Consider the following 25,313-nt stretch of genomic DNA (forward strand, 5'->3'; position numbering starts at 1 on the left):
ACCGCCGCGAGCAGCCGATGTCCCCGCGGGGACACTGGGGTCCCCGGGCTGCGGCTGCCGCCCGGGCTGGCACGGTGCCGGGCACACGCTCCCGCAAGCTGTTGTTTATCGGGCGGGCGGTGAAATGAGGCGTCGGAGGACGCGCTGAGCCGTGAACCGGCTGTGCCGTGGAGGGGGGGGCCTGTCCCCCGGGCCCGCACAGTGCAAGGACACCCGCCTGGGCTGGGCACTCTGCTGGCACCGCGATTTTGGGGATCCTCTGCCCGGAAGGGGCGCAGGGCTCGAGCATCGCCCACCTGCCCATCCCTGCAAGGGGCCAGGGAGCCCCAGCTGCGCGGCACGGGGTGATCGGTGTCTTGTCCTCAGTCTCCGCGCCCATGGGTCAGGGACAGATGGTGATCCCACACCCTCGGCAGCTGCAGCAACATCTGCCCACGCCCAACATCTGGAAACAGTGTCTAAGCCTGTAATCAAGCTGCTGTGAGGGGGACGGGGCTCCTCGGCAGTGGGTAAGGAGCTGCTGTGCCCCTGCGAGCTGTGCTGCCTCCTCTGTGGGATGTGTCCCCACCCCATGGTGCCACCGCGGCCACAGCCGAAGTGGGGCTGGCACCATTTGGAGCTCACCCAGCACCACCCCAGCCTGTGCCGCTGCGGCTTTGGGGGGGGTCCCAGCCCCACGATGAAGCCCCCCAGGAGGTGTCGGGGAGGAAGGGGAGGCCGCCCAGGGCGCACGGGCGGCCTCTTGGCTGCAAAGGCTGGGAAAAGGGCAGGCAGTTCCTGCCGGCAGCGCGGATGCCATGGTGATGGGCTGCTGCCGGCATGAATACCCATGAGCCGGGGGGAGCGGGAGGCCGCCGAGCTGTGCCCTGAATGCAAAGACCCCGGCACAAAGGGCCGCGGCCGCGCAGACCCCGGCGCGGCGGTGCCAGCAGAAGGTGCCGCACGGCGACTGTGGCGACCCGCCGCAGCACCCCGGGGTGCGGGGCTGGGGCTGGGGGTCAGGGTGGGATGCGGGGAGGCTGGAAGCCGTTCCCGTGGCAACAACCGGTCCCAGTTTCCACCAATCGATGCGGCGGCGCGGGCCCGCGGGCCGGGAGGGCGCGTGGCCTACATAAGCCCCGGGCTCGCAGCGTGCGCCGCACCCGGCAGATGCGCCTGCGACGCCATGGCCAGGCTGACCGGCACCCGGCCCGCGGCCGCCCGCCGCTGGGGCTGTGCCGCTGCCTTCCTCCTCCTCCTCCTCACCGTGCAAGCCGGTAAGGGTGGCCGTGGCGGGGGAAGGCGCGAAGGGTCGGTGGGTAGCGCTGTCCTCGCCGGGTGCCGGGGTGCGGCTCGGCGGCTGATGGAGAGCTGGGCGCGCATCTCCGGCTGCCGTCGGGGGGCTGGGAGGGGATGGAAGTGGCTCCTGGGTGTGCTGCTCTCTCTGTGCTCGCTGGTGCCCCGGGAAGGGCTCGGTGCCGCGGGCAGAGTCCAGCACTGAGGGGTACAGGGCGCCTGCTCCCCTTCCCCATCCCCGCTCAGCCAGCCTTAAGCCGGAGCTGGGAAGGGTAATCCGTCAGCAAGACGGGATTTGAGAGGCAAGATGGATTTGAGACAGACGGGGCCAAATTCCTTCTGGGGAAGGATGCTCTGAGGAGCGGGCGGGAGAGGTGTCAGGAGGGAGAGGAGGAGAGGAAGAAAGGATCTCATGCCCACAGGAGCATGGAGCCCCCTGTTCCACATTTCCAGAACCCTCTCCAGTTCCTGTTGGGATCCCAGCAAGGACCTCTGGTGACACCAGGGCAGTCGGTGTCCCCAGGCTGCTCGGGACCCCGTTCCTGGGTGCGGGGCAGAGCCTGCCTGGCTCCCCTCACCCGCGGGCTCTCTGTGCCCCCACGTATCCATGAGGGATCAGGGCAATGCCCGGGGCTCGCTCTGCCGGCAGCGGGGACGGGATCAGGACAGGCAGACCGGGCTGAGAGCCAGCGCCGCCGGCACCCGGCCATTTCCCAGCACACCCCGGCCTGGGACATGGTGGTCTCAGCCCTTCTGCTGCAGAAAGGCAGTTTTTTGGCTCTCGGGGACACAAATCTCCTCATGTTCTTTGTTCCCTCACACCTCCTTGGCACCAGCAGCCCTTTGGCACTGGGGGAGCAGAGGCAGGAGGTGCACAACCCCCCAGTAACCCCATCCCACCTCAGTGCCTGGGACTGGGGTGAGCTCTGGGACGCTCCCATGTCCCTGCAGCCCAAAAAGCCGATTTTAGCGGGGACTCCACGGCGGCCACCATCAACCACTCGCTGACGCTGCTGCAGCGGCTGCAGGAGCTGCTGCAGAACGGCAATGGCAGCGACTCGGTGCTGCGGGTGCGCTCGGCCGCCTCCGACGAGCCCAAGGTGTTCCACACGCACCAGCTGCTGCTGAGCCTCCAGAGCGAGGTCTTCGAGAGCCTCCTGCACAACCAGAGCATCGTGACCCTGTACGAGCCGCCCGAGACCGCAGCGCTCTTCGAGAAGTTCATCAGGTGGGCAGAGACCCCCTGGGATGGGAGGTCAGGAGGGTGTGGCTCTCCTGGGAACCACGGGGAACTCCGCGGGGTGGGGATGCCCAGAGGGATGCAGCGAAGGAAGAGAGGGTTGTTCCCTTGGGGGATGTACATTTTTGGAGGGATGTACATTCTGGGAAGAAAGCAGCTCAGGAAGGAAGATTCTTCCTTGGTGACCATGGAGATCCTGTGGGATCCTGGAGGGATGCAGCCAAGGAAAGTGGATGCTCCACTTCATGGGATGCAGGCAGGGAAGGAGGATCCTCCCCTGGAGACCATGATCACATGGGATGGGGACACCCAGAGGGACACATTCAAAGAGGGGGGATGCTTCCCTGGGAACCCCATGTGGTGGGAATACTCAGAGGAAAGCAGAAGCTGCTCCGTGGGGAGCTGAGCTGCCAGGCATGGCCGTCCCCAGTGTCACCACCCCACGCTCTGCCCCAGGTACCTGTACTGCGGGGGGGTCTCCATCCTGCTGCACCAGGCCATCCCCATGCACCAGCTGGCCAGCAAGTACCGGGTCTGGGGGCTGCAGCGCGGAGTGGCCGAGTACATGAGGACCCACCTGGCCAGCGAGTCGAGCCAGGGCCACGTGGTGGGCTGGTACCAGTACGCCGTGCGCGTCGGGGACGCGACGCTGCAGGAGAGCTGCCTGCAGTTCCTGGCCTGGAACCTGTCTGCGGTGCTGGGCAGCGCCGAGTGGGGCTCGGTGAGCGTGGAGCTGCTGCTGCTGCTGCTGGAGCGCTCCGACCTGGTGCTGCACAGCGAGCTGGAGCTCTACACGGCCGTGGAGAGCTGGCTGAGCCGCCGGCAGCCCGAGGCGCCCGTGGCCGAGCGGGTGCTGCGCGCCATCCGCTACCCCATGATCGCGCCCAGCCAGCTGTTCCGGCTGCAGGCGCAGTCGGCGGTGCTGGCGCGGCACCGGGCAGCCGTGCAGGACCTGCTCTTCCAGGCTTTCCAGTTCCACGCCGCCTCCCCGCTGCACTTCGCCAAGTACTTCGACGTCAACTGCAGCATGTTCCTGCCCCGCAACTACCTCGCGCCCAGCTGGGGCTCCCAGTGGGTCATCACCAACCCGGCGCGGGACGACCGCAGCACCAGCTTCCAGACCCAGCTGGGGCCCAGCAGCCACGACGCCGGCAAGAGGGTGACCTGGAACGTGCTGTTCTCGCCGCGCTGGCTGCCCGTCAGCCTGCGCCCCGTCTACTCGGACTCGGTGGCGGGCGCCATCCAGCCCGTGCGCATCGAGGACGGGCGCCCGCGCCTCGTCATCACCCCGGCCATGAGCAGCCCTGATTTCGCTGGAGTCACCTTCCAGAAAACCGTGCTGGTGGGTGTGAGGCAGCAGGGCCGTGTGCTGGTCAAGCACGCCTACAGCTTCCACCAGAGCTCGGACGAGGCGGCCGATTTCCTGGCGCACGCCGACCTGCAGAAACGCACCTCCGAGTACCTCATCGACAACTCCCTGCACCTCCACATCATCATCAAGCCTGTCTACCACTCCCTCATCAAGGTGAAGAAGTAACGAGGCACAGCTGGGTCCTGCCATGCTGGCCCCAGCACCACGGGGGGAAGGCTTGGTCCCGTAGGTAGATGGGGGTCCCCTCGCTGGGGCTCCAGGACTCTGCTCTGCACTGTCCACCCCTCCCTGAGTGTTCCCCTGCCACGTCCCGTCCCCAACACTGTCCCTGGGGATGGAGGATTGTGGGAGCGCCCCAGACAGTGAAATGTGCATCCCACAGGCACATCACAGACCCCAGCAGGTGTGGGGAGGGGGACAGGGACAGCCCATCCTTCCCGTGAGGCAGCCCTGGGGTCCCTCTGTGTGGGCAGCTGGGTCTGGCTCAGGAGCAAACGGAGCTGCTCAGTCTGGGGGTGAGGGGCCCATCAGCCACCCCCAGTGGAGGAGGGGTGAGGGGCACTGTCCCCACTGGCGGTGGCAGCTGCCCCATCCCTGTCCAGGTACCCCCACCCTTTCCTAATAAAGCAGAAAACGAGTGTGGGACGTGTGGGGAATCTTTGGGGTGACGCTGCTGCCCAGCTCAGCTCCTCCTGATGGAATCCTGGGAAAGAAAACACCCATCCAGGCATTTCCCTGTGGGGATGTGGGTCCCCGCTCGGGATGGGAAGAGCTGGCACAGGCACTCAGGAGAATCACAGATGGGATCCCAGCGCCTGGGGAAGGGACACAGCAGCACCCCCAGGGCACTGGGGGTTGGGGCTGTGGGGGTGATGGCCCCTGAACCCTGCCCTGGCATTGCTCACTCTCTGGGGGTTCAGCCCCGAGCAGAGCCTGGGGAAGGGTCCTGCTGGGAGGGTCCCCCTCAGCCCACAGAGCCACCTGTGTGATGTCCCCATGGCTGTGACAGTGCCGCTGGCAGCTCGTTAATGATTAATTAAGGGGGGGTGAGGAGTCGGGGTGGCTGCCTGTTCTACCAGCAGGGCTGTGTTTACCCAGCATTGATAACCCAGCCCGGGGGCTGCTCCTGTGGGGACACAGAGATCTCCAGCTGTGAACGGCCCACAGGTGACTGGGGCCTCCCTGCTCCACGGGCTGGGGACACTGAGGGACACCCTGTGCTGCTGTGGGTGCTTGGCTGTGCTCAGCCACTGGCTTTGAGTGTCCCGGGTCAAGGAAAGGACAGGACGAGCAGGAGGACTTGAATTTCCCACCCTTAGCTCGACCCTGCTGTGACAAGAGACGAAATGTGATGTGGAAAGCAGTGGTTTATTCACACCAAAGAAAATCAGGATGCAAAGGCCAGGGAGCAGTTGTGGGGTCAGGGAGCTGTGCAGGTTGGCACCCCAGGAGGGCAGAGAGCCCAGGAGAGCTGCCTGGCTTGGGGACAGTGGCCTCATCCCTGCAGCAGCTCTGGCATGGAGGGGAAAGGAAGGTGCAGCTGGAGCACACTGACCTTGGCATCCTCCTACTCTTCCTCCTGCTTTTCCTGCTCTGCAGCTGCCTCGCCCTCTTCGCCCTCTTCACCCTGAAAGACAGAGGTTCACCCTGTCCCCTGCCCTTGGTGGGGTCCCTGCCGTGGTGGCCAGACTGTCCCGTCCCCGTTACCTCTCCAGGGTCTTCCATGCCCCTCCTGCGCTTCTCTGCCTTGATGTGGGCGATGAAATCAGCCTTGGACTGCTTGAACACCTCGTGGGGATCCTCCTGCTGCTCTGGCTGGGCCCGTGCCCGCTCCTGCTCCCGCACCAGCCGCTCCCGATGCTTGTCCTGCAGGACCTTCTCCCGCCTCGCCTCCCGCTCAAACATCTGGGGGCAGATGTGGGGCTGAGGGGGGCTGGGGGGCACAGGGGACTGTGTGGGGCTGGGCTGGGACCTGGCACATACTGAGGAGGACAGGGTCTTCTCGTTCTTGCGGAGGGTGCAGAACCCTGAGGAGATCTCCAGCATGAACACAGTGCCCATCCTGGTGCTGCAGCCGAGGATGCGCCCGTTGTCCTGCGAGCACAGGCTGAGCAGGGGCTCGATGGACACCTGGGGACAGGGCACAGCTAGGTGGTGGCACTCGGCCCTGGGGTGATGCTGGGGCCCCACAGGTGCTGGGGACCCACCTTGATGGTGAGAGCAGGTTCCTTCTGGTGGTAGAGGAAGTCCCAGATGTCCACGGTGCCATCAGACTTGGAAGTGAAGAACACGGCCGGCTTTATGGGGCTCCAGCATGTGTCCAGCAGGTAGGGAGTGTGGTACCTTCCAGCAGAGCCACCCCTCAGCCACGCTGGCACTGCCCTGCCTCAGCCACCAGCCCATCCCAGCACTCAGACCCCACTGCCACCCGCCCTGAGCACACTCTGCCACCCTGGGGATGATTTCTGGCTGAGTAAACAACCTCTGACACCTACTTGGTCTCCATAATTGATGATGAGTCCATGAGCTCCTCTGTCCAGATCCGAGCAGTCCAGTCACCGACTGACAGGAAGACTTTGGGGAAGAAGGGGTTCCTGGTCACTCTGTAGACAGCCCCGATGTGGCTCCTGAAGACGTAGGCGATTTTCTCGGGCGGTGTCTTGGCGTCGCGATTGCAGGAGATGATGATGCCCTGCTCTGTGCCCACCAGGAACTTGGTGGGCTGGGGGTGGGAGCAGGAGGGTGCAGCTGTCAGTAGGATGGAGACCCCATGGTGTGGGGGGCAGCAGGGGATCCTGCTGCAGCCAGATCCCTGGGAGCCACCACCACTGGGGGGTTTAGGGACTGAAATGCCAGCAGGACCATGGGAGCCACCACCACTGGAAGGTTTAGGGACTGAAATGCCAGCAGGACCCTGGAAGCCACCACCACTGGAAGGTTTAGGGACTGAAATGCCAGCAGGACCCTGGAAGCCACCACCACTGGGGGTTTAGGGACTGAAATGCCAGCAGGACCCTGGGAGCCACCACCACTGGGGGGTTTAGGGACTGAAATGCCAGCAGGACCCTGGGAGCCACCACCACTGGAGGGTTTAGGGACTGAAATGCCCTGTGTTTTTGGAACACATCAACCCTCAGCTCTTCTGAGGGCATCTGGCCCTGGGCTGTGCCCACGGGGGTGACCCTGTGCCTGGCTGGGCTCCCCCTCCTGCCCAGGTCGGGGTGTGGATGGTGGGCACAGGGACACTCACCAGGGTGGGTGCAAAGTCCAGGGAGATGGCACCCAGAGCATTCTTCAGCTGTTCCTGCCGGGTGATGTCCAGGATCAGCTTCTCGCTGGGCTGTGATAACTTGCGGATGTCCCACCACAGGACCTGAGGGGACGAGATGTGGCAGGGCTGTGGGGGCTGCTCCCAGCACGGTCAGAGGTGCTGGCAGCCCTGGGAAACCTGCTTTTTGTGCTGCTGAGGGGCAGAGCAGGCACAGGAAGCTCTTTGAGGACCCCTCCCCAGTTCCAGCCCCTCACCTGCCCGTCGGTGGAGCCTGAGAAGCACTCGGTGCCCGTTCGGGAGGGCAGCCAGCTTGCACCATACACGGGGTCCCTGTGGCTGAACTCCACAGGGGTCATCTCCACGGGCAGCACCCCTTTCCTGGTGTCCCAGTACACTGGGAAGGAAAAGAAAAGCCATTGCCCAGCTCCTTTCCTTGTCATGTTTACCCCACTGTCCAAGCTGGAACAGGGAGAAAACTTCGACCAGTGTAAAGGGCTCCTTGGCACGGTGTCCTGGCTTCCCTCAGTGAGCTCAGGTGAGCACACACCTGTCCACAGGACACTCCCAGGGCTTCTCCTGTGCTCCCAGCACTGATCCTGGCAGTGCAGCAGTGCTGGAGCAGAATGAACCCCCCTCACCTATCTGCCCGTTGTAGCAGCCTCCCAGCACGTGATGCCAGTCCTTGGAATTGTACTCCAGGGTCACCACAGGGGACGAGGGCTTGAGGGTCATCTCTGGGCTGTAGGGTTTTTCTGCCAAGGATGGATGAGTGAAGAGCAAAGAGTGAAGGGCAGCCCCTGAAAAGCAGCCCCCAGCCCACCCTGCTGCCCCCACCCTGTTCCCTGACACAGCTGTGCAGGATGAGGTGCCCATGTCACTGAAAGGTGGCCTGGGGACAGACCCCTGGTACACAAATCTCCTGCATTCACACTCCAGTTCTTTGTCCTTTTCACTCCAAAATACATCAGGTGTGAGCCAGGCTTGGACAGATCTGGGCAAGTCTCAGCCCAGGCTCCTGCTGCTTCTTTCTTCCTTCATTGCCAACTGAACCACACCAACACAAGAACCTCATCCAAGGCTCCAGGCTCTGCTGCCTGTCACAGCTCTGGAGCCATGGAATGAGATTTTAGTGTTCATTTCCCACCTTCCAGCTCCCATTTCTCCCTGTTTCTGCCCTGCTGTGTGGGCAGAGCAGGAGGCTCCCCCAGCCACCCTCCCCGGGGTGCTGTAAGGTCTCTGAGACACAAAGTGCTTCCCTCATTGCCTGGTGGCTTTGCCCTTGGCCTTACCCAGGTCCCAGATGTAGGAATCAATGCACATGCCCTTCCTGATGTTGTCCTGGAATTCCATGCTGCAGTAAGCCACGGCCACTGACTTGTTGCCGTCGGGGTGCCAGGAGAGGCGCGTGGCCATCCTCTTGGGCTGGTTGGGGTCCCTTTGGGGTGACAAGACAGGCCAGTTTGCAAATCCCTGGGATGGACATCTCCCAGAGGGAATTGTGGGGATCACAAGGAAACCAATCTGCAGCCCTCGAGCCTTGAGTGCAGGAAATGATTCTCCTGGGGGGTTGGGCAGGGGGAGAATAGTTGATGACTTCATCGTCTTTCCAGTCATACCTTTCTAAAAATCCATTTATCTTACTGGATCTGACTCCTAAACACCCCTCATGTGGAAATTAACCTTTTAGGCACCAAAAGTAAAAAGGAAAATCCAAAAGCACCATCAGGAGATGTTCAGAGCCGAGTCTGTCGCTGGTTCCCTTTCCCAAATCACCCAGGCAGGGCAGGGGGCAGGGATGGAGTGGTGGAGCAGGGAGGGTTCAGCAGGTCCCTCCACCCACAAACTGCACCAGGACCATCCCAAACCCACTGGAATTTAACTCCTGAATTTTCCCACTTTCTATGAAGGTGGTTTGACCCTGCTGTGGCTCTGGTGAATTCCTCCCAGGCTGTGCTACCTGAGGACATTGATGGTTTTGTATGAGGGAGGCTCCTCCTCCTCCTCTTCCTCCTCTTCCTCCTCAAAATACTCCTCGTAGATGTCGATGGTGTTGTTCTGCCTGATGTAGTGCTCCATCAGCTGCAGGGACAGCATGGCTGTGTGTCTGGGGGGCTCTGGGGGGCTCTGGGGGGGATCAGGGCAGGGTCTTACAGAGCCAAGGCGCTGGATAGTCTTGGTGTACACCTCTTCCCTCTCCACCTCCTCCCGGTAGCGGGTGGTCAGCTCCGAATTCTTGGGGTCAACGTGCTTGGGCCACCCGCCCTCCAGGTGGTTCACACCCTGGATGGACACCTGCACCCGATCCGTGTTCACCTGGCCACGGGGACAGCCGGGGGGTGAGGCCCTGATCCCTAAAGCTGCTGCCACACCTCATCCCCTTGGGCCGGCTGGCACCCCTGTACCTCGTGCAGGGCCATGACAGGACCCTCCTGCACTGCAAAGTCCACGGGGTCCTGGGGGATGAAGTCGTCGGCCAGGCTGGGGTCGGGCGGGATGTCGGCCGTCACCTCGGCCAGGAAGTCGGAGAAGTCGCAGGGCCGCCCGAACTCGCAGCGCTTCCGAGCGTACTCGTACCTGATCTCCATGGTGGGACGGCAGGGAACGGGCTGGGGATGGAGGGGCCTCAAAAAGGAGTGGGGGTCTCAGGGATGGAGAGCTACACAGCAGATGGAGGGTCTTGGGGAAGTCTAAAAGGGAGCAGGGGTCTCAAGGAGGAAGAAAGAGTTCCAAATGGGAGTGGGAGCCTCTGAGAGGATCCCAAAAGAGAGTGGGGTTTTCAGGGATGGAGATGGTGCTGGAAGGGAGTGGGGGTCTCAGGGAGCTCCAAGAAGGAGTGAGGGTTTCAGGGATGAAGGGCCCCAAAAAAGAATGGGAGCCTCAGGGAGACCCAAATGTGAACAAAGACCCTGGAGAGGGAGGATGCTGAAAGAGACCAAGAACCTCGGGGAACCCCAAAAGGGAATGGGGACCCTTTAGAACTCCAGAAGACTCTGGGATTTGGGAATGTCCCAAAAGGGAACAAAAACCCCAAGGAATCCCAGAAGGTCCCAAAAAGAACGGGAACCTAGGCAAACCCCAAATGTGAGCAGGGATCCTGTGGAGGGAGGACTCTGAGAAGGCCTCAAATGGCAGCGGGAGCCTCAGGGAGCCCCAAAACGGAGCTGAGCCGCAGGGACCGTGTGATGAAGCCCTCAGGGTGAGGAGGGACCCCGCGGAGGCCCCGGGAGCCCGGTGAGGTCCGGTGGGGCCCGGTCCCGTCCCGCTCCAGGTGAGGCCTGACCGGGGACGCGTCGCCGTTGCCAGGCAACAGTTCGGGTTGTCTCCCGTCACGTGACACCGGCGCCGCCGTCACGTGACACCCCTCCCCGTAATGGCGGCGCCATTGACGTCACGTGATGGCCGCCATGTTGGGAAGGTCTACACAAAGGTTCCCCACACAAATGATTATTCCCCCCCGCCCCCCAAAAAACCCGCACGGGAGAGATTAATTTAGTCCAAGTGTTTATTATCTTTCCCCCCAAAAGGGCACATACAAATCCAGCCGGGCTCCAGCTCCCAGCCGGAGCCCTTCGTTAGTTCACATGCGGTTACAACAGCTCTTCTACCAGTACTGTTACATGGAAACGTTAAAAGCCAAAAAAATAAAATAAAAAATAAAACCCTCGGGATTTTCCCCAAGGGGAGGGATGCTAGTCATGGGGAATTTGGAGAGGGGGAGTCAGGGGGATGTCCTGGCCCAGTGCCCTGTGGGGTGGGGTGGGCTGGGGTCCATCCCTGCTCTGGGGGAAGGAGCATTTCCTGGGGATCCCTGTGCCAAAAGCAGCCCCAAAGGGCCAAGTTCAGCTCGTACTGCTCACCCTGGAATTGCTGGGGTGGCTCCCGGGGTGGCAGGTCCATGTTGTCCCTTCCCAGGCATCTCACCCACCCCAAGGATGTCCCAGGAGTTCCCATCCCTCTCCCAGGGGATTTGTGACCACTCCAGGGCTGCAGCAGGAGGGGAGCCTGCCCCAGCCCACACCCACCCTGGGGAGCCAAAAAGAGCCTAAACTCACCCCAAAATCCCTGGGGCAGCAAAGGAAAACCAGCAAGGCCAAAAAACATCTGTAATTCCTCAACCTGGGAACGCTCTGCCTGGGGGGCAGCGAGGGGGGACGGGGAGCTGGGACAGCAGGGAAGGGGGGTCAGGAAGGGGTTGGGATCACTAGTGGTTGGTGCTGCATTGCTACAGGAGCCCCTGCCCGAACCTGGAGGCAGCGTGGCCGGGGATTTGTGCTCCAGAACATTCCCAGCAGAAGACACCGGAGACAACTCTGTGCTCCCGGGAGCCCGTAAGGCAGCAGGATTTGGGTCTGGGGGGGCTGCCGAGGGGAGTGGGGTGCTGGGGGGCTCCAGGCTCGTCCTCCAGCCCCTGCTGTGGCTCCTACTGTGTGTTCTCTCTCCAGGCTCTTTGGTTTTCCGAGCGGAATCTCCTCCTAAGCCGGGAAGTTGCCGCGGCTCCGGACGTGCTCATCGGTGACCGCCAGGTACGTGGCTCTCATACTCGGGGAGTACTGGGGGGGCACAGGGGGTCAGCACCCCAAAACACCCCAGCCAGCCCCTGTGCCACCCCATGGATCCTTCCTGTGCAGGTTAATCCCAAATTAACCTGCCAGGTGGGCATGGAAAGGGTCAGACCCTGCTCTCCACCTCTCTGAGGGCTGGGGGAGACAAGAACCCCCCCAAGCCCGACCAGCTCTGCTTCATCCCTTCCCAGGTTCATCCTCCTCCTCCCCAGCTTCAGCCCAGCAGTAAACTGATCCCAAATCTGCCTGTGGGGGGTTTCTGTGGGATACCAGCGAGCCCAAGCCTCCAGCCCCCCCCAGGATCACATTCCTCCAGGATTTCACAGCAGGGAGGATCATCCTGGCCAGGCATTAAGGAAGATTATTCTGAGTTTGTTATTCTGGACTCAGAAAGTCTTTCCTCAGGGATCTGAATCCTGGGTAAATGAGACTATTCAGGGCTGGGAGAAGCGCTCCAATTAATCCCCCCACTCGTGTCCCCGCCCTGGGAGGAGGCTCTTGCCAGCTGCCAGGTCTGTGAGATGGGATCCAAGCTTCCATCTGATGGAAAAAATCATCCCTGGAGGAGAGGAACACAGCATTCCTGCCATGGCAGCATTCCTGGAGCTGTATCCTGACCAGGAGGGGTTCCACTGCTCCAGGGATGGAGACAGGGACCAGCATTCCAACACGCAGGAGATGAAAATCCTCCTGGAACTAGCTGGGCACAAAATGTCTCTTTGTCCCCCCCTCCCTGAGCTCTCTGCATCCCAAAAGCCAAGCAGGAAAAGGGGATGGAGGGAGGTGTGGAAGGGTGAGGAGGAGGGGAGAGAACCTGGCTGCTGCCCCGGGTTAAGGAGGGAGAAGGAAGTGGCTGAACTTACTCTTGATGGGCAACTTAGCTCCAAAATAATGGATGCAAGAAATTAAAAGAAATCACCAAAAAAAAAAAAAAAAAAAAAAAAAAAAAAAAAGACAAGGAATAAAAAATAAAGCAGCAATACCAGGATTAAACGAGCAGGGAAATGGGAACGTGAAGGGAGAGACTGCGAGGAGCATCCTCTGAGAGCCAGGATGGAGAGGAAACACAGGGAAGGGAGGCAGGGGAGGGTTATTCTGGTGTCCCCCGGCATGTGGCTGGGCTAGAACCAGGCAGGGGGACCAGGATCTCCTGTCCCACCCCAGCCAGCGGCTCTCAGTGACCCAGAGTGACCCCAGGCGACCCCCCGGGGGTGTCACAAGGATTCACCCTCAGCCACCACCGTACCGTGGGGGGAGGAGAGCCTCTGCCGATGAGGGGCACGTTCTCATAGCGGGGGTTCCCTCCGAAGAGCACAGCCTGGTTCCTGGGGGCACAGCGAGACCCCCGTCACCCCCTGCCCCAGCACAGCTCCCTGCCCGCCGCGGGGGCTCGGGGGGCTCACATGTACTCGGAGACGGGCGCGTTGGACATGGTCTGCGCCGGGGGGTGCAGGCTGCTCTGGCTGCCCAGGCTGCTGCTGTAGCTGCAGAAGCTGCGCAGCTGCCCCCGCGCCGGGCGGTGCGCGGCGATGCGCCGCGCCTGCGGGTTGAAGGGATCCTCCTCGTCCATGTCGTCGTAGTCCCGCTCCCTGCGGGGGCACAGGCGGCTGGCACTCGCGCCCTGGCTGCCAAGAGTGGGGGGCAGGGGGTTTTGGGGCACACCCACCGCCCTGCCAGCTGCTTCCAGGCGCGTGGGGCAGCGCAGATGACGGTGGAGAAGGCGGCGGCCGCCAGCAGGGAGAAGAGCCCCAGGTAGAGCAGCCCCTCCACGCCGTCGTAGCAGATGCCAATGAGGCCGTCCAGGTAATCCTGGTGGGACACGGGCAGGACAGAGCTGGTGGCACCGCAGAGAGACCCCAGAGCTGGTCCTCAGCCAGCCCCACCCTCACCTTGTGCAGCCCCCGGCAGTCCAGCAGGGCTGTGAGCTGGTGCAGGCTGGTCTCTGAGGAGTTGAGGAGCTGCTGGACGCCCAGCAGGTCTTTCTGTAGGGAAAAAGGGGCTCAGGCAGCTCTGGGGAGCAGAAGGAGGGATGGGGATGCCCTGCTCCCCACTCCTGTACCTCAGCTGTTGGGAAGAGAGGCAGTGCATACTGGATGAGCCCCTGGATCTGGATCTGCATGGTGGTCAGCGAGCGCTGGAACACGGTGAGAGCCTGCAGGGGGGAGTGGGGAGCAGTCACAGACCCCCCCATCCCCAGGCAGCACCAAGGGGGGTGCCCACCCCCCCTGTACCTGCTGGAAGGGGCTGCTCAGGCTCTGGTCACAGTACAGGTAATAATGAACCACCTCTGCAGAGAGAATGGGAACATCAGCACCCCAGGGCACAGGGAGCCGTGAGGGGGAACCAGAACTCCAGGTGGGTTTTGGGGTCCTGCCCACACTCCCCTCCCAGCCAGCTCCCACCTGCACTGATCTCATCATCTGTCTGGTTCATGATGAACTTGTCTGGGGCCACGCAGAAGTCGCTGGTGCCCTGTGGGGACAGAGGGATGTCACTGATGCCCCAAGCAGCCCTTCCCTCCCCTCCTGCCACACTCACCACCGCGGCCGCCGTGTCCACGGCCATGGAGGCCCAGCTGAGGACCAGCATGAGCAGCCCACAGCACAGCATCCTGCAGGGAGAGCACGAGTGGGGAGCATGGCTGGGGGTCCCCAGGAGCCCCCCCAGGCCATCCCCAGGGTACTCACATGACCAGGAGGCAGTGGGAGTGCTTGGCCAGCCCCAGGCAGGCCAGCAGGCAGACGGTGAGGACGAGGATGAAGAAGAGCAGGTAAGCCAACCACCTGCGTGCAGAGGAAGGCTCTGTCACACACAGGCACCTCCCCAGCCCGCAGGGACACGCCCTGGAATGCCGCTGCTCACCGGTAATACTCGACATAGGCGACCTGTCCCGACAGCTCGGTGAGCTCAGCACTGACCCCCTGCCAGGCTGGCAGCCCCTGCAGCTGCAGGGCAATGCTGCTGGCCAGCTGCTGGGTGAACTTGAGGGTCTGCACGTAATCCCCCCGCGAGGCCAGGAGCTCGTTCAGCCGGGCCAGGTGCTGCTCCAGCTCTCCCTGCATCTGCAGTGTGGTGCTGGCAACCTGCGGCCACAGGGATGGTCAGTTCTGGGATGGTCAGTCCCCCTGGGATGGTCAGTCCCTCTGGGATGCTCAGTTCCCTGGGATGCTCAGTTCCCTGGGATGCTCAGTTCTGGGATGGTCAGTCCCCCTGGGATGGTCAGTCCCTCTGGGATGGTCAGTCCCCCTGGGATGGTCAGTTCCCTGGGATGGTCAGTCCCTCTGGGATGCTCAGTTCCCTGGGATGCTCAGTTCTGGGATGGTCAGTTCCCTGGGATTGTCAGTCTCTGGGAATGGTCAGTCCCCCAGGATGGTCAGCACCCACCAGCCTGGCAAAGCCATGTGCCCCATCCCTGGAATGCTCCTCCTCCAGGAGAGCAGCTCCACCCCAACCCAAGCTGTGCCCCAGCTGGATCCATCCCTCAGAACAGCCCTGCCATGGCCCTGCTGGGCCACAAAGGTCCCATTCTGTGGGGTGACGTCACCCTCCTGCGCTGGGCACGGCACAGCCACCCCGGGGGCTCGTGTCCCTCCCTGGTGTTTGAACCAAACCCAGAGCAGGGCACTGATGCACCCTGGGGGCCCTACCAGGGAGTCGATGCCAGTGAGGGTCTGGTTGGCGTGGTCCAGGGCATAGAGCAGCTGGAAAACCCCATCGTTGGTCTCGCTGTTCCCATAGAAGCCGACACCGACGGCCGCGCTGTGGGCAGAGAGGGGACCCCGGTGAGAGGGGAGGGACACGCTCACCCTGTGACACTGCCTGGACAGGGGACACTCCCTGGAGCCACCAACAGCTGGGCAGAGACAGCACCACGATGGGAACCTGCTCCTGCTGGCGCCAGGGGCTTGGGGACAGCCAGAGCTGCTCGTGGGCACGGTGGGATGGAAGCTCCTCCTGCCAAACCCTGAGAGATTGAGGGCGGAGGGGGTGGGCCAAGCAGATTAGGGGAATCCGCTGGAAGCGCCGTGGCTGCCGTTAAACCCTGGGCTCCAGCCCCTGTGACGAGCTCCCTGCAGCTGCTGCAGAGCTCCCCACGCAGCTGGCACGGTGCTCAGGGCTGGTTCTGAGGACAGAGGTGCCCATGGCCGTGTCCTGGCCGGGCACGAGCCCACATGTGGTCAGTGCACGCAGTGCTCGCCAAACCCCGGTACAACCAACAGACACGGGCCTGCTAACAGCCACCAATAGCCCTTAGATGGCCACCAACAGGCTGCACCAACAAGCCCCCGGGAGCTGCAGGGTGGCCCCCTGCCGTGGTGGGGGAGCTCTCTGAGCTCATGAAGCCGTTTCCCCGTCTCCCTGTTTCCCCGATCCCAGGCAGCCATCTCGCTCCGCCCCGGCAGAGCAGCCCCTTTGTCTGGAGCCAGGGTCGTGGCCAGGCAGCCAAAGAGGCTCGTGGCCCATCCTGCTCGCCCCCAGGCCAGCACTGCCGGGGGACACTCGGGATGGCTGCCCTGGGGGTCCTCCCAGCCACGGCTACCCCGAACCAAGGTGGGCTTGGAAACCCCCCCAGAGCGGTGCAGGGTGAGGAAGCGTCCCCTTGTCTAATTGTTGCGGCTGCAATTAAGGTCGGGCACAAGGGAGCTGCCAGCTGGGTCACGCTGCTGCCTGCCATCTGCTCCGGGCTGGGATTAGCGAGCGGCCACGCTCCCGCCCGGGATTAGCCGGGAAGGGAAGGCGGCACGGCCGTGACGGGGACGGGGACAGGGACGGGGCTGGCCCGCAGCTGGTCCCTGGGGCTGCCCCAGCAGCTGCACGGGAGGAGGCAGGGATGGAGCACATTTAATTGCACAGATCTAATTAAAGCGATTCGTGGCTGGAGCGCAGAGTCCCCTCGGTGACAGGGGGACAGCGCCAGGTCCCTGTCCCCGTCCTCACCAGCAGATGAGCCCGGCGGTGACGGCCATCCAGGTGACACAACACGAGTGGGGCCGCTTGGTCTCGGGGTCCTGGTCCCTCTTGCAGCAGCAAAAGCAGATCAAGTACACGATGAGGAAGAGGAGGTTGAGGCCGAGGCACACGGCGGCCACCAAGCCCAGGAAAAGCAGCGACTGGAAGGAGCGAGGGGACAGTCAGCAGCCGTGCCCGTGACCCGATGGTGCGCCCGGGATGCGGCCGCGTTCAGCGCCCCACGGGACTATCACGTGCGGAAGAGGAAGTGTCCCTGTCCCCATCCCTGTCCCCATTCCCACGCAGGGCCCCCAAACCGCGCTGGCCGAGCCGGGGGTGCCGCAGCCGCCCCTCGTCGGGATGCTGGAGCACCGGAACCGCGGCGCTGTCCCCCCTCCCCACTTAGGGATCACGGCGGGTCGCGCCGCGGGATGCGGGGGGACACCGCGGCGGGTCCGGCAGCGCGGGGCAGGGGCTCGGGAGAACCAACGGCAGCGGCGGGGCCGGGAGGGGAGCGGCGGAGCCGGGGGTGCCGGTGCCGGCTGGCCCGGGAAGGGGGGGCCGGGCGATGAAAGGCGCTTTGTGCGCCGTGAGATCAGAGCTGGCTGCGGGCGCTGCCGGGGAGCGGCGCGGGGGGCGCGGGGCGAGCGGGACCCGGCGCGGGGAGAGCGCGGGGGGCGCGGGGGGCCCGGGCCGGTACCTGCTGGTAGTCGGGGTCCTGCGGGCGGAAGGTGCTGGGCACGGGCTGCAGGTGCGGGCCGCGGTGCGGGAGCCCGTGCAGCCACGCCGCCCACCAGGGCGCCAGGTAATCGGCGCGGGCGGGCCCCATGGCGGGCAGGGGTCGCCGCGCTGCCGGGCGGGGGGCGGCGGTGCCGCCACGCCGCGGGCTCTGCCCGCCCGCCCCGGACACGCCCCTCGACCAACCCACCGGTACCGGCCCCCGGCCCGCCCCGCGCTCCGCCCCCGGCAGCGCCCGCCGGGATGGGGACGGGGAACCGCGAGCAGAGCGGCGCTGCCCGCGGGGATGGAGCGCGGGGTCACCGCCGCCACCGGCACTGCGCTCCCCGAACCTCCTGACACAGGGGTACAGCCACCCCAAACTTCCTGCTATAGGGGCACTGCACCCCAAACCTCCCGATACAGGAATACTGCATCGCAAACCTCCTGATACAGGAACACTGCACCCCAAACCTCCTGATACAGGAACACTGCACCCCAAACCTCCTGACACAGGAATACTGCACCCCAAACCTCCTGATACAGGAATACTGTACCCCAAACCTACTGATACAGGGGTACAGCCACCCCAAACTTCCTGCTATAGGGGCACTGCACCCCAAATCTCCTGATACACGGGCAGTGCATCCCTAATTTCCTGTTATAGGAACACTGCCACCCCAAACCTCCTGACGCAGGGGCAGTGCATCCCAAACCTCCTCCTAGAGGAGAAACGCCCCCTGTCATCCCCTATCAAGGACACCCTGACACAAACACGCTCGTAGCCCTGAGTGCCAGCCCCAGGTCCTGTCCCCAGCTGTCACCCCAGGGACAGCCATGAACAAGGGGAGCTCCAGGTCCGGTGACTCCTCGGTGCCCAGATACCAGAACCAGCCCTTGGGCCCCTCTGCTGGGAGCAACACAAGCCCCAGGACCCCCAGAGTGGCTCTGAGACCCCCAAAGCCACTCCAGGGCCAGGAACAGCAAATTATGAAACACCAAATGTAACACCAGGAACGGTTTTTTATTTATTTTAACAAACACAGAGAATCCAACAGGCACCCAGCTGACCCCGGCTCATTTCAGCTCCTTCACGGCCAGACCTGGAGAGGAGAGAGAGGGGACATGGACTGGGGGGCTCAGGGATGGAAGAGGTGCCTGGAACACCAAGCACTGACCCAGAGAACTCTGCAGGGACCCTTCCACAGAGAGGGGGCTCTCACAGCCCTCCTCAATCCCAAGGAGATTCCCTGGATACCTGGGGGCAGGGACTGCTTCAGCTTCTCAGCCTTCTCCTTGTCAGTGATGACCAAGGTGTACAGGTACCGGCTGCAGCGCACCTTGAACTTCACATTGTCCTTGTTCTTCTTGATCTTGACAGCTGTGGGGTGGAGGGGACAGCAGGGACACCCAAATGTCATCCCTGGGGAACACAACCTGCTCCCTTCCCTGTGAACAGCACTCCAGATCCATCCAGAGTTAAAAAATCTCCTTGACGGCTCTCTTGGTGCTCGACTCTCCCCTCTTGCCCACACCAAAACATTCCCGAGGGATCCTGTGACAGCCTGATCCAAACAAGAGGGAGAAGAGGGAAAACTCTTCCCGTGTTGTTGAACAGTGAGACAAGGCAGCGCTTTGTCTCAATTACCCTCTCTTTGTGGTGACAACAAAAATCTCCCGTTGAGGATGATGAATCACCCGTCAGGACAGACCTGCCAACGCTCAACACTCACAGAGCAGGGGGAGATTTGGGAACTGCTTCCAGTGAGCTGCACCATTCCCTGCAAGATCCTGGACCCCAAGAGTCCCTGTGCCCACAGAGTGACCTGGGTCACTGAGCCACAGCCACCCCAGGTCACCCTCAGTGTCGCCAGGGACCCCCACTCACACTTGGCGTCCTTCCGCCGCGCCGTCAGCAGGAAATCCTTGATCTCCTCAATCTTGCGAGGCTGCAAAGCCAAACACAAACTCGAGACCCCACAGTTCACCCAGCCCCACCCCGTGCCGGGGGCAGGGACAGTCCCCAGAGCTGCAGCATCCCCAGGGCTCCCAAACTCATTCCCCAGCTGGAGCTCTGCCCACAGAACCCCCCTGCTCACCGACCCCCCATTCTGCACCACCCACAACCTGGCAAACCAGGGACCCCCAAAACTGCCCTCCCTCACCCCCAGAGACCCCCAAAAACCGCCCCTCCCTCACCTCCAGGGACTCCCAAAACCGCCCCTCCCTCACCCCCAGAGACCCCCAAAAACCGCCCCTCCCTCACCCCCAGAGACCCCCAAAAACCGCCCCTCCCTCACCTCCAGGGACCCCCAGCACCGCTCTTCCCTCACCTTCAGGGACCCTCAAAACCGCCCCTCCCTCACCTCCAGGGACCCCCAGCACCGCCCTTCTCTCACCTTCAGGGACCCCCAAAACCGCCCCTCCCTCACCTCCAGAAACCCCCAGGCACCCCCACGCTCCCCTCCCTCAGGCCCGGGACCCCTCGCAGCCCCCCGGCCTCTCACCATGGTTCCAGCCGGGCTTCCACAGCTCCAACCTGCGGCACAAACGGGACAAGATGGTGTCAGCGCATCGCGCCCCCCGCCCGCCATCCGGTCCCCCCGCGTCCCCTCCCCACCCCGTCCCGTCCCGGTGCCTCCCGGTGCCGCCAGGCCGCGGATGGCGGCGGATCCCCCCAGCCCCCCCCCCGGCTCCTCCCCGCCATCACCGCTCACCCGCAGCCGCTGCGCACCGACCGGAAATGAGCGCGGCACTTCCGTATCCGGCCGGTTATTTCCTACGGCGCGGGCGGCGGACAAAAAGCTGCCGATCGCGGTGGTGGCGGCGGGAGCTGCGATGAGTTGATGGGGGCTCAGCCCCAGGGCGAGCGGGGGACGCTGCGGGGCGAATTTTGGGCACCTCCAGCCTCCCAGAGCCAGCCGGGCACGGGGAGCACGGGGAGCAGGACGGGCTGCTTGAGGTTTGCCGAGCCTCAGTACCTCTTGGCGGGATGATCCGTCTAAAATCCCGTCTCAGCCCCGCTCCAGGGAGATGCTGGGGCTCGATATCCCGGGTAGGGCTGTAATGGAGCGGTTCTGCCACAAGAGAGAGCTTCAACCCCGCTGAAAACCCCAAAGCCGTGCAAACCACCCCAAAACGCCGGGCGGAATCCTTGGGGATGGGTGGCGAGGATGCGACATCCTGTCACCGTCCCCATCCCCGTCCTGCCGAGCCCTGAGTGGGGCTGGACCGGTTTTTGGGGATGCTGGGATGCTCCTAAGGATGGGGTCGCAATCCCCCCAGTAGCTCCCAGTATCACCCCAAGCCCAGTTACTGGGGTGAACCCGCAGCTGCCAGCCCGGGGCTCCCACCCAGGGATGATTTTGGGGTGGGACCCTTCTCCCTCGCCACCAAACGAGCTTTTTAATTGTTTGATTTACTTATCTCCTCTCTGATGGGCTGATCTACTCCGCTGCCTTTTAATTGCTCCCAAACTCGAGCGGTTTTTCATGTTTTAAGAAATGCTGAATGGTGTAATTAAACCCCTGGCAGCGTAAATCAGCGGCGCGGGAGGACGACAGCCCCGAATTAAAGCTTTTGGCGTAACAATAAAACTAAATCGGCATGAAAAGTGCCCGTTTTGGCACCAGCTCTGAATGCTGATGCCGAGGGGGGCTGGGGCACCGTCCAGGAACCCCAAAATCTCCGGGTTTTTGTGGGATCATGGAATGATTTGGGGTGGGAGGGACATTAAGGCTCACCCTGTTCCACATCCTTGGAAGTGCCCAAGGCCGGGTTGGACGTTTTGGAGCAGCCTGGGGTAGTGGAAGGTGGCAGGGGGTGGGATGGGGTGAGTTTAGGGTCTGTTCCCACCCAAACCCTTCATTTGTGTCATTAATGAAGATATGGAATAACCCTGGTCCCTGTAAGGACCCTGAGCCACTCACCACGACCCTCTGGAGTTCCAACCAATTCCTTCTCCATCCACACTCCACCCATTTGTCTCCCAAAAAGCAGTTTGGGGGCAGGGGAAGGGGCTGGGTGTGGGGCAGGGGGTGCCTGTCCCCCCTCCCCTGCACCCCCGGAGCAGCGGCATTCCCACCCTTCCCAGGGAAAGGAATCACTTTTCCTTTATTAACAATATTTAAAGCCGAGTGGGTGCCTAAATCAACAAAAATAATTCATGAGAGTCATTAGCTCCTCAAAGTCAGGCTCTTTTTACGACCGACTTTAAATTAAAAAAAAAAAAAAAAGAAATTAAAAAAAATTTAAAACTCCCAAACCCCACCACGTTCGGAATCCGCAGCTTTTCCAAGACATCAAATGCGTTTCCTGCCGCCTCCCCCCGGCCCGGCTCCGCCGCCGGAGGAAATTCAATTAACGGCCTTAATTCACCCTCCGACTGCCAGCCTCAGATTAAAAAATCCTTCGGATTCTGCTCGGGAAGAGCCGAGAAAGGATCAGGGGAGGTTGAACCTCGTGATTTGGGGGTGCTGTGAAGCCCCTTGGTGTGGGGTTTAGGGGACAGGGCAGTGAGGACCCTCCCCGTCCTTCCTCCTCCTCCTCTTCCTCAGCATCTCCAAAGGCTCCGGGAGCTGCGAGTCCACGGAGGAAAAACGAGATTCCAAACTCATCCCAACCCATCCCATCTTCTGCGGGGCGGCAGGGAATTGATTAAAAATTAAAAATCAGAACCAAAAAACCAATCTCCGAGTGCCACCTCCGGGGATGGACACTCCAAACCTCCCTGGGCAGTAGCAGACAAACCTTCCGGGAAGGAATCCCCAAAAATTCTTCCCAACACGTGTCCCTACAGAGCAGCGTGTCCCCACACGGCTCCGGGGTGGTGGCACCGCGCAGCCACCGGTTTGTTCTCTCAGCCCCCGTGTCCCTCGGAGCAGCGGCTGTGCCGGGAGATGCCAGAGGGAGCAGGAATTGATTTCTCCCCCAGTTTACCGGAATTTCTCCCCCCAGTGCAGAGGAGAAAGGTGGATTGCCCTCTCTGCCGCGTGCTGGCAGCATTTATCACTACCAGGGACAGGAATCTGTCCCCAGTCTCTCTGTATTTCCTCCTGCTTTCCCCTTTCACTCTCATTTTCTCCTCGCTCAGATCTCCGGCGGGGCTGCCGATCAATCCGCTCCTGACGCAGCTGCCCCGGCCCCATCCATCACACCGAGCATCCGCAGCTTCACGGGCACTTTGGGGCCCAAACCGGCCCATTCGGAGGCTCTGGCTTATTTTCTCCGTCTCTTCCCCTTTTGTTCGGTGTTTGTGGAGGACAAAGGCAGGCGCTGGGTGAGGGGGGAACAGACAGAGCTGAATCCCAAGAAACAAAACGCCTGTTTTCATGGAAATGCCCCGGAAAGGAGGCAGCGAATTTGGGGAAGGGGGAGCACAGGGCTGGGGAAATGTCGGGGAGGGAATTGAGTTCAGTGGCGTGGCCAGAGCAGGGAAAAGAAGGATAAGTGGGCTGAAGTTTTCCTGCAGGCATCGGGCACTGTTTATCTGGAAAATAGATATATTTTTTAATTAGGGATGGGTTGGGCCGGGTCCTGCCCGGGCAGAGCATCCAGACGGGAGCCAGGAGCAGCATCCGGGTGGGGAGGGGCTCCTGCTTTGCCTCCAGCTTCTCACAGCCCAAAAACATTTGGAGGGGGATCTGTCCTGGCTGGGGACACAGGTTGGCATGTGAGGTGCTGTGTCCTGCCCCCGTGTGTCCCTCACTTGTCCCCTCAATGTCCCAATATCACCGATAGGTGATGACACCTGACACATCCAGGACCTGATGGGATGCAGAGGGACCCCCACCCATGGGTGCTGCAGGAGGGGGTGCAGCCCCAGACGGGCACAGAGCAGAGCCCTGGTGGGTGCTGGCACCATGGGACACAGAGCGGGCAGAGTGTGACACGGAGGGGTGACATCCCTGGTGGCACTGCCAGGTGAGGACAGAGCGGCTCCCTGTCACCCCTCTCGGCTCCCGCCGAATTTGGTGTCATCCTGCAGAGGAAGATTATGGTAATTTTCCTCCCCCCTCGCGCATAATTTTCCGACCGGGCTGCAGCAGCGGCTGTGGGAGAGGCTGGGTGATGGGAATGTCATCTGCGATTCCATTATCTCCTCCTGCCTCCTTGCTTTCTTTTCCTTGTGAAACCTTCATCAAAATCTGTCGATCTAATTAGGACAATTACAGCGCGAGGACAGCTGAAACCCGCCCAGAGCCGCTGCGGCGAGAGGGGGCACCGGGCTTTGGGGGGAGGGGGCTTTGAGGGGTTTTTTGGGGTTACTTTGGCTCTCCAGAGGGATGGATGGGATCGGGGGGTCCCAGCCCCATGTGCTGCTTCCCAGAGTTGGTTTTTGGGGTGCACGGCCCCAAGAGGATGCAAGTGACCTCAGAGGTGTCCTCATGGCCGGGTCCTGCCCGGGGACACGGAGGCTGCACGTGCTGGTGACACCTCTGTGTCCCACCTCTCACCAGCTTTAGGGGCTCTCAGCACCTCTCCGGGGGCAGCCGCCACCCCTGCCCGTGGCACACGTTGTCCCCCATCCCCGGGGGTCTCGGCGAGGTGTCCCCCTGCTCTGCAGCTCCCGGATCCTCATTGTTATTCCACGGGCGCGCGGTGGCAGCTGGCGGGATGGGAGCGGAGTGACAGCGGTGACAGGTAACGCCAGCCGGCGGGCTGGCAGCCAGGCCACAGCTCCGCTGGCTCGGGATCCGAGCATCCACTCCGTGGGAGGAGTGGGAGAGCCCCGGGGGTGGAAGTGGATGCTCCAGGATGGGTGGGAGCTGCTCCAGGATGGGTGGGAGCTGCTCCAGGATGGGTGGGAGCTGCTCCACCAGCCAGGGGCACAGCGAGGACAGAGCTCCAGATCCGTGTCCCCAGGGTGGAATTAGCCATGGGAGGATGGGGACAGCCCCGGGGGGATGTCCCAGGATCCAGGCCCCTGAGCTCCGCCGTGGGTGCAGCGATGTCACCCTGGGATGCTCCACAGCCACGGGGACGGCGGCAGCGAGGGCACAGCTCCACCGGGAGCCAGATCCGTGTCCCCGCGCTGGGAGGTGCCACCAGAGGACAGGGACAGCCCCCGGGGATGCGCCAGGCCCCTGAGCTCTGCTGTGGGTGCTCACCCCGAGGCGCTGGGGATGCTCCGAGCGCGGAATTGGGGAGCAGCCCCTTGTGCCGCACCAAGACGGGGACAAAAAGCCAGGCAGGGACATTCTGTGACCCTGCACCCATCGCGGGGGGGCCGAGCGGGAGGGACACGGCGGGCAGAGCCGGCTGCACGGGCAATTAAGGGAAGTGCCAATTGTCAGCGCCGGTGATTAACGCTGCTCCAAATCCGCATGAATATTAACGGCCGACACGGCCCAGGCTCCCGCGCCATGAATTCTGGATGAATCTTAAGATAAATCGTTTGGATAACTTAGCGGCAGCTGTACTCCCTCGCCACCCACTGCCTCCCAAAATCAGCTCACGTCAGGAGAGAGGAGCCAGCGCGGAGCAAGGATCGCCGCCGGGAATGGCTGCTCGGGGCTGGAGCGCTGGGACAGCAGCGGGGGAGAGCGGGGTGCCCGGGGCTCCCCAGAGGCGAAGGCAAAGGCTCCGTGGCTCTGGCGCCTTCCCAGGAACTGGTGACAAATCCTGTCACTCGCCGCGCTGCTGTTGTCTTTGCAGGGAGATATTTGCTTTGCCTCGGGGGCTCCTTCCCGGAGGGGCGGCATTTGTCAGCGGCGTTATGGATGCAGCGCGTCCCCTCTCCTGACACCGCATTCCCATCAGCAGGAGCACATCCCGCTCCCCCAGCCCTGCCTTGAGCATTTTCGGGCGCAGAGATCCATCTTCCCTGGGGGCCCTGCCCGGCCCCGGCCCCGCTTCCCATTGGCATTCCGGGCCAAACGCAGCGGAGCCGCCGCCGCCGCGTCCTCCGGGGCCGGGGCCTTGATT

At 62.6% G+C, this 25,313-nt stretch overlaps 4 protein-coding genes across 6 annotated transcripts; 1 reads left to right on the forward strand and 3 right to left on the reverse strand.

Annotated features, from left to right (window-relative positions):
* Positions 1-829: 829 nt before the first annotated feature.
* On the forward strand, positions 830-5,315 carry BTBD17 (BTB domain containing 17). The gene is made up of 3 exons (XM_056505546.1): positions 830-1,256; positions 2,227-2,503; positions 2,972-5,315. The coding sequence occupies exons 1-3, from the start codon at positions 830-832 to the stop codon at positions 4,050-4,052; spliced, it is 1,785 nt and encodes a 594-aa protein (XP_056361521.1). The 3' UTR covers positions 4,053-5,315.
* Positions 5,235-10,571, reverse strand: DNAI2 (dynein axonemal intermediate chain 2). Of its 2 annotated transcripts, XM_056505548.1 has the most exons (13): positions 10,233-10,470; positions 9,561-9,780; positions 9,310-9,471; positions 9,116-9,237; positions 8,448-8,593; positions 7,797-7,910; positions 7,413-7,552; positions 7,138-7,260; positions 6,383-6,609; positions 6,095-6,230; positions 5,871-6,017; positions 5,595-5,792; positions 5,237-5,514 (listed from the first exon to the last, which is right to left on the reverse strand). In XM_056505548.1, the coding sequence occupies exons 2-13, from the start codon at positions 9,741-9,743 to the stop codon at positions 5,455-5,457; spliced, it is 1,758 nt and encodes a 585-aa protein (XP_056361523.1). In that variant the 5' UTR covers positions 9,744-9,780; positions 10,233-10,470; the 3' UTR covers positions 5,237-5,454. The 2 variants fall into 2 exon arrangements, with proteins under 2 accessions (XP_056361522.1, XP_056361523.1); XM_056505547.1 differs by having other exon boundaries at positions 5,235-5,514; positions 9,561-10,571.
* A 75-nt stretch (positions 10,572-10,646) lies between these two features.
* TTYH2 (tweety family member 2) lies at positions 10,647-17,579 on the reverse strand. Of its 2 annotated transcripts, none has more exons than XM_056505562.1 (14): positions 17,371-17,579; positions 16,659-16,831; positions 15,368-15,479; positions 14,583-14,803; positions 14,408-14,503; positions 14,259-14,331; positions 14,123-14,192; positions 13,952-14,007; positions 13,780-13,872; positions 13,610-13,702; positions 13,387-13,529; positions 13,124-13,309; positions 12,967-13,045; positions 10,647-11,708 (listed from the first exon to the last, which is right to left on the reverse strand). In XM_056505562.1, exons 1-14 carry the CDS (start codon positions 17,497-17,499, stop codon positions 11,631-11,633), a joined length of 1,602 nt encoding a protein of 533 aa, XP_056361537.1. In that variant the 5' UTR covers positions 17,500-17,579; the 3' UTR covers positions 10,647-11,630. The 2 variants fall into 2 exon arrangements, with proteins under 2 accessions (XP_056361537.1, XP_056361538.1); XM_056505563.1 differs by having other exon boundaries at positions 13,124-13,305; positions 13,383-13,529.
* An 813-nt stretch (positions 17,580-18,392) lies between these two features.
* Positions 18,393-20,166, reverse strand: RPL38 (ribosomal protein L38). Its single transcript, XM_056505564.1, has 5 exons — positions 20,105-20,166; positions 19,895-19,926; positions 19,276-19,336; positions 18,646-18,768; positions 18,393-18,490 (listed from the first exon to the last, which is right to left on the reverse strand). Exons 2-5 carry the CDS (start codon positions 19,895-19,897, stop codon positions 18,465-18,467), a joined length of 213 nt encoding a protein of 70 aa, XP_056361539.1. The 5' UTR covers positions 19,898-19,926; positions 20,105-20,166; the 3' UTR covers positions 18,393-18,464.
* Positions 20,167-25,313: the final 5,147 nt, after the last annotated feature.

The sequence above is a fragment of the Oenanthe melanoleuca genome, chromosome 18 (genome assembly GCF_029582105.1).
Source record: "Oenanthe melanoleuca isolate GR-GAL-2019-014 chromosome 18, OMel1.0, whole genome shotgun sequence".
Lineage (NCBI taxonomy): Eukaryota > Metazoa > Chordata > Aves > Passeriformes > Muscicapidae > Oenanthe > Oenanthe melanoleuca.

Coding starts and splice junctions, on each gene's coding strand:
- RPL38 (XM_056505564.1), bottom strand. Junction 18,769..19,275: donor GCGGCGGAAGGACGCCAAGT/GTGAGTGGGGGT, acceptor TCCACCCCACAG/CTGTCAAGATCAAGAAGAAC. Junction 18,491..18,645: donor GAAGCAGTCCCTGCCCCCAG/GTATCCAGGGAA, acceptor TCTCCTCTCCAG/GTCTGGCCGTGAAGGAGCTG.
- TTYH2 (XM_056505562.1), bottom strand. CDS start 17,499: ATGGGGCCCGCCCGCGCCGATTACCTGGCGCCCTGGTGGGCGGCGTGG. Junction 16,832..17,370: donor AGGACCCCGACTACCAGCAG/GTACCGGCCCGG, acceptor CGCTCCTTCCAG/TCGCTGCTTTTCCTGGGCTT. Junction 14,804..15,367: donor TCACTGGCATCGACTCCCTG/GTAGGGCCCCCA, acceptor CTGTGGCCGCAG/GTTGCCAGCACCACACTGCA.
- BTBD17 (XM_056505546.1), top strand. CDS start 830: ATGAGCCGGGGGGAGCGGGAGGCCGCCGAGCTGTGCCCTGAATGCAAA. Junction 1,257..2,226: donor CCTCCTCACCGTGCAAGCCG/GTAAGGGTGGCC, acceptor ATGTCCCTGCAG/CCCAAAAAGCCGATTTTAGC. Junction 2,504..2,971: donor CTCTTCGAGAAGTTCATCAG/GTGGGCAGAGAC, acceptor GCTCTGCCCCAG/GTACCTGTACTGCGGGGGGG.
- DNAI2 (XM_056505547.1), bottom strand. CDS start 9,743: ATGGAGATCAGGTACGAGTACGCTCGGAAGCGCTGCGAGTTCGGGCGG. Junction 7,261..7,412: donor CAGGCTCCACCGACGGGCAG/GTGAGGGGCTGG, acceptor TCGTCCCCTCAG/GTCCTGTGGTGGGACATCCG. Junction 6,610..7,137: donor TGGACTTTGCACCCACCCTG/GTGAGTGTCCCT, acceptor TCCCACCCCCAG/CCCACCAAGTTCCTGGTGGG.